The 8,384-nt window shown below is 45.4% G+C and overlaps 2 protein-coding genes across 3 annotated transcripts; one reads left to right on the plus strand and one right to left on the minus strand.

Annotated features, from left to right (window-relative positions):
- The first annotated feature begins 1,852 nt into the window (after positions 1-1,852).
- Positions 1,853-5,261, plus strand: LOC117538226 (protein ANTAGONIST OF LIKE HETEROCHROMATIN PROTEIN 1-like). 2 transcript variants are annotated; one of them, XM_034203811.1, is made up of 2 exons: positions 1,853-2,226; positions 3,350-5,261. In XM_034203811.1, exons 1-2 carry the CDS (start codon positions 1,901-1,903, stop codon positions 4,035-4,037), a joined length of 1,014 nt encoding a protein of 337 aa, XP_034059702.1. In that variant the 5' UTR covers positions 1,853-1,900; the 3' UTR covers positions 4,038-5,261. The 2 variants fall into 2 exon arrangements, with proteins under 2 accessions (XP_034059702.1, XP_034059703.1); XM_034203812.1 differs by having other exon boundaries at positions 1,855-2,100.
- Positions 4,572-6,016, minus strand: LOC117538228. The gene is made up of 2 exons (XM_034203813.1): positions 5,772-6,016; positions 4,572-5,235 (listed from the first exon to the last, which is right to left on the minus strand). The coding sequence occupies exons 1-2, from the start codon at positions 5,899-5,901 to the stop codon at positions 4,667-4,669; spliced, it is 699 nt and encodes a 232-aa protein (XP_034059704.1). The 5' UTR covers positions 5,902-6,016; the 3' UTR covers positions 4,572-4,666.
- Positions 6,017-8,384: the final 2,368 nt, after the last annotated feature.

Below are 8,384 nucleotides of genomic sequence, written 5' to 3' on the forward strand. Positions count from 1 at the left end.
AACACAACAACCTCGTTCTTGATGTAATTACAATGAATATGCATTTACTTTCTGGGGCCATGTATGTTCCGTTCACACATAATCGGATGGGGCAGCAGCACAGCCGAGCACGGGGACAAACTAAACACGAGCAGAATTAGGAAGGACGTATAGAGGAAAAATCTTTCACTTTCATTTGAATAAGTTGTGACAGTCACACAGAGCTTAGAAGCTGTGTGTATAAATCTGCTCACAGGACATATACTTGTATACGTTAGTGCCCTCGTTTGAATTCCCCACTGGCAAGCTAATGGCCGTCACTCTGCACTGAGTTCATACGTTAGCGTTAATAAAGGCCCGATCACACTTTGATTCATTTCCATGTTTAGAAAATCACTCTGCTTTGAATGCCATTTTTGAGCTTAAAGCATATTTTGATTATTTTTGGCCCAATATCATGAATCGCAATTATTTTAGCCAGATATGGATATATTTCGCGCCCATCCTTATGGTGCTTCAAACCTAATAATTGACTCATTATCTGGTTCCAATCAGTAAATGAGGTGGTAGATTTTCCCTTGAATTAAAGCCACAGGAAAAGATTAACTCCGCTCATTGGACCCGCCCAACTATCAGGAAGCAGGCCCGGACTAGCCATTGGGAGGACCGGGAGGTTTCCCGATGGCCTGGCCTGCTAAGTGGCCTGCTGGCTTGAGGATTTCTTTTTTGTATGTATGTATTGTGAACGCAACGCTGCGCAAATGTGGGTCTGACTCTGCCTCACAGAGGGTGACTGGCTGTCTACATGATGTGGCCTGCCGACATAGCCACTTTCATACAGATCATACTAATGCCCTCGATTGGTCTGTGTGTCATTCAAGCTCGGGAGGGTGTGTGTTAGTGTATGTGTGGTGCGAGCGAGTGAGATAAAGCGCGCGCACCGGTTACGTGTATTGTTGTTGTTAGCATCTGGTGCTAGCTAGCTGCGCTAACGTATATAAGGAGCTTTTTCAACAACAAAGGTGGAGGGAGAGTCCTCTGCTGTCAGACTGAGAGACAGTTAACTTAGATAGTTAACTTAGTCTAAGTTATCTCAGTGGGTCTCAAACGGTTTGGTCACCATTTATGTAAACACATATTTCCATTTGAGGGGGGAGTGATTAGTAAAATATGCATGAATAATAAAAAATAAAAACGTTAACTAGGTGAAAAAAGGTAAGATAAACTATTAAAACTTGTTGAGAGCTAAAACTAGTCTTTGCTTCTGCCTCAAAGAGGAGCAGGGGGGAGAGGAGGGAGACAGGTGACGCTGGTTCAGGACAGATTCAATGTTTTTTCATATTGGATATGGTATGTTATTGGTTATGGCCATGTTTTTATGATTGTATGATTATTTAAATTAGGGATGCTCCGATCGCCAATTTCGGGGCCGATCGCCGGAATCAGTATCGGCCGATACCGATCGCCGATCCGATCGAGTGGGCGGGTCCTAAATGGAAGATTTAAACATCACTTTAAATCTTCCATCTTCCACGCGACCAACAACCAATCACATGAATCTCCCGCCCCCGACATACAAAGCAAAAAACCCCGGGGATTTTATGCGAGCAATATATATATATAAACTCCCCAAACAGGCGAAAACCTACCAGTTTCACCCACTGTCTCTGCCACCTCCCTCCATGCCTGGTTCCTCCAGTTTGTATCCCGTTAATAGTTCTGGTCGTAAAGAACCGGGTGATTTTCTACCGTAACGGGCCGGCCACACTACAAGCGTAAAATTCGCTTCCAACGCCCCAAGATTTACGCTTGGGGCGTTTCTTCGAGCCCCACGACCAACAACCAATCAGAATCTCCATGTGAATCTCCCGCCCCGGACATACAAAGTGAAAAACCCCGGTTCTTCTCCACTATTGCTAAAATGGATGCCGGTGTTGTAGCAAGGGTAAGCAGGGTAACTCGTGTGTGTGCAAGGTTGCATTTAGTGTATACATTGTCTCGCATGAGGCCGTGTAGTGTGCGTCGCTTCTGGGTACACCCGATACTCCGAAAGCGTCTACAAAGGGGGGAATACCACCTTCTCGTCCAGGAGCTCCGTCTGGATGACCGCCTTTTTCAGAGGTACTTCAGGATGAGCAAGGAGGTGTTCGACGAGTTGCTCGGAAAGGTGGGCCCACTGATTACAAAGGTGGACACCCATCTGCGTATGTCAATCGGCCCCGCCGAGCGACTCGCCATCTGCCTACGGTACGTTTTGTGTATTTCTACTTCTTTAATCTGACTCTGTATAGAAGGAGAGAGAATGCACGAATGATGACTGAAGTCTGTGATTTAGTTCAGATGGGTAACATTAATTAAGATATCTAGGTAAACACAGTATTGCTCCCCTGTGTACATGGCGTGTGTGTCAGAGTCCTGCATCGGGTCGGGTACCCGCGGGTACCCGTCGGGTGACCCGCAAAAAAGGTGATTCGCGGGTGGTATTTTTTCAAACACTTTTTTCCGGGTTCGGTTCTGGGTAAAACAAAGATGATGCGGGTCGGTTCGCGGGTATTGCATAATAAATATATTAAAATAATAAAAAATTAGTTTAATATTTAAAATCCTCAGACCTCTCCCCCGCGGGACCGCGCATAATCATAACCTCTGCAGCGCATCAATCTGCTGCTGTGCGCGCCACATTCGAAATGGCTGAGGTGAAGCTCTCTAGCGGAGAATACAGCATTTTCAATAACACTTCCTCAAGAGCGAAATCCAACGTCTGGGAGGCTTTTTGTGTCATCCTAGATGGAGGAAATAACCAACATCCCACGCTTTTTGAGACAAATATGCAACTGCGTGTGTTAATAATTGCACGTTTTCACTGCTCATAGGCTATGCGGGTTCGGGTCGGGTTGCGGATCTTGGGCCGACGGGTCGGGTCGGGTTGCGGAACTAATTGGCAATATGTGCGGGTAGCGGGGCGGGTTCGGTATTGCACGTCGCGGGTGAGGGGCGGGAGCGGGTCTTGAAAATCAGACCCGTGCAGGACTCTGGTGTGTGTCTGTGTCTGTGATCAATGTGTGTGTGGGGATCTGTGTTCAATGTGTGTGTCTGTGTTCAATGTGTGTCTGTTCAATGTGTGTGTGTCTGTGTTCAATGTGTGTGTGTCTGTGTTCAATGTGTGTGTCTGTTCAATGTGTGTGTGTCTGTGTTCAATGTGTGTGTCTGTTCAATGTGTGTGTGTCTGTGTTCAATGTGTGTTCAATCTGTGTCTGTGTTCAATGTGTGTGTCTGTGTTCAATGTGTGGAGGGGGGGATCTGTGGTCTGTGTGTGTGTGGGGTCTGAATAAATATATTTTGTAATCATGTATATATCTGTTTTTCTCAGGTACCTGGCAACTGATGACTCGTACGCGACGATAGCCTTCAGCTATCGGGTCGGGCGTTCTACAGTGGCAGTCATTGTCAAGGAGGTTGCGGGGGCCATCTGGACCGCCCTGGTCGAGGAGTGCATGCCGGTACCACAGGTGGAGGATTGGAGAGCCATCGCTGCTGGGTTCCAGGAGCGCTGGGAGTTTCCCAACTGTGTTGGTGCCATAGATGGGAAGCACGTCGTTATCCAGGCTCCAGCAAATGCAGGTTCCCTCTACTTTAATTATAAGTCCACCCACTCCTTGGTACTGCTGGCTGTGGTGGATGCTGAGTACCTGTTCAGGGTAGTGGATGTTGGAGGCTTTGGGAGGAGCAGCGACAGTGGGAGCCTGCGGAATTCTGCATTTGGAGAGAGCCTCCGAGACGGCAGTCTGCAGCTACCACCTGACACCGTCATCGCAGGATCAGAGCGGCGGGGCCCTCTCCCCCATGTCTTCGTTGGAGATGAGGCATTTCCGCTGCTGGACAACCTTCTGCGTCCATTCCCTGGACGTCACCTCACCCGTGAAAGGAGGTTATTTAACTACCGCCTCAGCCGTGCCAGGTTGGTGGTTGAATGTGCGTTTGGCATCCTCTCAACCCAGTGGAAAATGCTCAGGCGTGTCATCACCACCAGCCCCGAGGTGACGGAGTTGTGTGTGTGAAGGCTGCCTGTGTGTTGCATAACTTCCTCCGCAGGAAGACCATTGATATGCCATCACGCACACCTATCGCAAGGTCCACGGATGAAGTTACTCCAACCCTGTGTGATGCACCGAGGATGGGCTCCAACAATGCCACACGGCGATCCATCCAACAGCGGGAGACCTTCTGCTCCTACTTCAACGAGGAGGGGGCAGTGCGATGGCAGGCAAATGTGGTGTAGGCCCATATTTGTCTCCAAACCAAAAAGCTCTTTTAAGAGCTACCCATTTTCTTTAAAAAGCAAATATTCCAAATGAGCCATTTTAAAATCAACCATTCCTAATAAACATGTTTCTTGAATTGATATCATGATATAACTAACAACCTTTTTCCTTCAGCCCTGTTTTTAGTGATAAACCACTCATAATTTTCATCACGGTTTCACCTGAATAATTACAGAAGACAGCACATTATATATCGACATACAAGAAGCTCCTGGTATGTTGTAACTGACAAACCACATGAACAAGTCAAGACACAGTATATCCATAACATACTTTTAAATAACTTATTTATGTGATGTTGTGTGTGATGAGTGATGAGTGTAAAAAGATGTAATGTGGATCAGTATCAGTATCTAATTAATTAATTAATTATTAATGTCCATTTCTGTGGCCTCCAGGACCGCCTCTTGTAGCTTCATTTTCAGTCTCATGCTGCTCGTCCTGCTCAGCTTTTGCATTGCAGGCCAGAGACTCCTTAAAAAAAGGAGGTCCTCGTCTTCCACCTCCACCACTGGTGGTGGGGGTGGTGGCATGGCCAGCATCGGGCCTACGGCCGACAGCAGGTTCTCCTCAAAAGGGGACATCTCCCTTCCCCTGCTCTTCTTCCCCCGGAATGCTGGCACACTGGCCGGCACACTGGCCGGCTGACTGCTACCTGGCTCTGGCTGGCTTTCCAGACTGTCAACCAGGCTGTCACCCATAGAGTCTTCCTCTTCTTCTGCTCCGGTGGGTGGAGGCAGGGGTTGCCGGGGGAAATTGCTGGACGTCTCACGGTCCAGCATGAAGGGCTTTAAAAAGCTCATTACTGCCGCGAGACGCCAGGGCTTAGATCCCCCGGAAGCCCCTGCCCCGCTACTTTTCCCTTCCTTCTCCAGGATCCTCTCCCTGCGGTATCGGTCCCTGAGGGACTTCCAATGCTTTTTGCACACTTCGTCTAATAAAATGAAAATGAAAATGAAAGAATACAGTTAATTTCTTGAATTTCAGAAAATGATTGCTCCATTAATGAAAACCAAATCCCTTTCAATTGCATACAAGGTTTTACATGTCACACTTTATCAGAATCAAAAACAGGTTTATTGCCAGGTAGCTTTGCACATACTAGGAATTTGACTTGATGTCATGGTGCATATATACAAAACAAGAAATCTAATATAAAACACAACATGTGTTGTACAGTTAAATTGCAAAAAGATAAAAATTAAATAAAGCAGTAATTTACATGGAAATAGAATGCTAGGAATGAATTTTTGCATATATATATATATATAACTAAGAAATGTGAAAGGAGTATGACATTGTGTGCATTAATGTAATGCAATATAGTCTATGATGTGGCAGCGGATGATTAACATGTATGTGATTAATGTCTATGGCGCTATTTTATGCTAAATATACCGGCTATGTTTCATTAGCTATGTTAACATGAAGTAAACTGGATATAAAATCCCCAAACAGGCGAAAACCTACCAGTTTCCCCCACTGTCTCTGCCACCTCCTTCCATGCCTGGTTCCTCTGGTTTCTATCCCGGTAGGTGAACAGGGTCACATAAAATAATACAGGGTGATTCGCTACCGCTACGATTATAACCTCGTCCATTTTATTTCAAATATAGACATGAACGGCGGGATATCTCAGGATATCTCTCCCAGCGTATGCGCGGTTTTTGATTGGCTACGGCTTGAGCTGTCAGATTTTCTGAAACGGGATTTGATTGGCTTACGCTCACTTGTCAGGAACCGAGAGAGCGTTTCGTGCGTACAAAGTTCAACATTGTTCAACTTTTTACGCGCGAGACGCTCTCAAAGTTACGCTTGCCTTCCCGTGATGCAGTTCGGCGAAAACGTGAGCGGACGTGACGTCACCCCATTCAAAGTGAATGGGCAGACGCGCTAGAGGCGTAATTTTACGCCTGAAACGCTTGTAGTGTGGAGGGCCCGTAATTTCTCGTTTGGAATATGAGGAAATGAACTGCGGTCTGGCTCTCCCTGTGTGTGTGTGTTTCGCTGCGCTTACCGGTCCGGCGGGCGGAGCTGCAGGAATTCTGCTTCACACACGTTGCATACCGCTATTTTACTGTCTTTTTCGGACACCTTAAAATAATGCCAGACCGGTGAAGCCATTTTGGCGAACTTGTTTTGCCGCACACAGAGAAAAGTGTCATGTATTTTACGTCATGCGATCGGCTCTCGCGATCGGCATGTTTAGAGAGCACCGATCGATCGGTAGAGAGTGAGTATCGGCCGATCTCGATCGGTGACCGATCGATCGGAGCATCCCTAATTTAAATGTATAGTTATGTTTCATATGGGTGTAGTCTCTTTATTTCCCCCTTAAAATGCACCAGATTGATGCATTTAAGTCCAACATTTAAAAACAAATCTTACCGGGGAGCATGCCCCCGGACCCCCCTAGAGGATTTGAGGTCCACCCCCACTTAAAGGGATAGTGGAAATCCGTGAATTTTGGGTTTAACTTGTGTATTTTTATTAAAAAGAAGCATATTAAACAATTTTTTTTAATTTCATCCGCCTAGTTTCATTTTATTTTCAATTTTACTGCGCCCTCTCAATGAAACGAAATACTTCGGGAATCGTCGGGAATCTTCGGGTGATGACGAGAGCTCAGGAAGACGGGCACAAACAATGGCGGACATTCAATAGCATTTGCATGTGAATAGCCGATCTTTATTATGGTGAATAGATGTGTTTTGTATGGCTGTAGTGCGACAGAAAAATTCTACGTGACACAACGACATTGGATTAACCTTGAGATGCGTTTTTATTCCGTTGAACACAACTTATGATCACAAATCAAAAAAGGTAAGACGTAATTATTGTAATATTTTTGGAACCGGATGTTGTTTACTTTCTCTTTTCTGGCTGATAGCTCCAGGAATTCGAGGTCTTACAGTGATGACATTACATCTGTGGAGTCTCAGCTTTAAATCGTATATCTTGTTTGTGCAGTTAAGATAGTAATAAGGGCATTTCTACCGTGTGTTGTGTGTAAAAAAGCGTTAGCATTAGTTAGCATTGTTTCGCTCAATGCTAATTCAAAGGCTTGGTATTACTCTTGTGTTTTTTCTAGCTAACAATTGTTCTTATTGTCAGTTAGCGGAGTTTCTTACCTTTAAAAGGGTATGAAACATTAATAGTTTCATAAATGTTAAGAAGCCCTGAGACATGTGAGAGAGAAAAAACGGTGGGAGGGGTCCACTGGGGGGACCTTCGGCCTTAACTGGTTAACAATGATTAATATTTGTAAAGGCTACAGGTGATCTTAAGATGCGTGAGCTATGCTTAGGGACCTACCAGTCAAGATTATTTGTGCGTAGGGGTGCATCATCTGGCGCCTGGTCCTGGTCATCCTCGCCATTGCCCATGCCGTGAACCATCACCTCGGGCTCGGGCTCGAACAAATAAGGACGTAATGGTCCATCGTCTGGCTCAATATTGTCACCATCGTCGCTTACTGAACCGGATTCAGATTCAGTTCCTAAAACGAAAAAGCCGAGAGGATGTTTCTGACTCGCCATCATCACTGGATACCTCGTACAATCCTTCTTCTTTGTCTGGTATATTTGCCCTTCCACGTTCATTCTGCATAGACGCCATGGTTTGTTATCGTATCGTCTTCCTGAGTTTTCGTCACTTCCGGTTAGGCTGAGAAACATTTCGTTTCTAAAAAACTTCGGGGAAGCTGCAATAAAGTGCTTCTAACATGCGTAAGGCAATTATTATATTTTTTTAATCAGGTGTGATTGTTTTGGTACGTAATTATGCTTGTATATAAGTTAAAACGAAACTATTTGAGGTTCCATTTCCACTATCCCTTTAAAATATGTTCACATAGGTTCCTATATAAATGTGCACATTTTTAAAAATAGTAACCCATGTCCATATGTTTATTTTTGGGTAGTAGATTTAGAGGGCCATCACTATGGGCAGGAACGCTGTAACGTTGACAAATAAATCCAGCGAAATGGCACAAAAAACTGGTAGTGGCCTGGCTGGGTGTATAATTCCCAGCCTGACTTATTGTCCCAGTCCGGCCCTGTCAGGAAGTAATACGTCATGTTT

The sequence above is a fragment of the Gymnodraco acuticeps genome, unplaced genomic scaffold (assembly GCF_902827175.1).
Source record: "Gymnodraco acuticeps unplaced genomic scaffold, fGymAcu1.1, whole genome shotgun sequence".
Lineage (NCBI taxonomy): Eukaryota > Metazoa > Chordata > Actinopteri > Perciformes > Bathydraconidae > Gymnodraco > Gymnodraco acuticeps.

Coding starts and splice junctions, on each gene's coding strand:
- LOC117538226 (XM_034203811.1), top strand. CDS start 1,901: ATGGATGCCGGTGTTGTAGCAAGGGTAAGCAGGGTAACTCGTGTGTGT. Junction 2,227..3,349: donor CGACTCGCCATCTGCCTACG/GTACGTTTTGTG, acceptor TGTTTTTCTCAG/GTACCTGGCAACTGATGACT.
- LOC117538228 (XM_034203813.1), bottom strand. CDS start 5,901: ATGGACGAGGTTATAATCGTAGCGGTAGCGAATCACCCTGTATTATTT. Junction 5,236..5,771: donor AGAGACAGTGGGGGAAACTG/GTAGGTTTTCGC, acceptor TCATTTTATTAG/ACGAAGTGTGCAAAAAGCAT.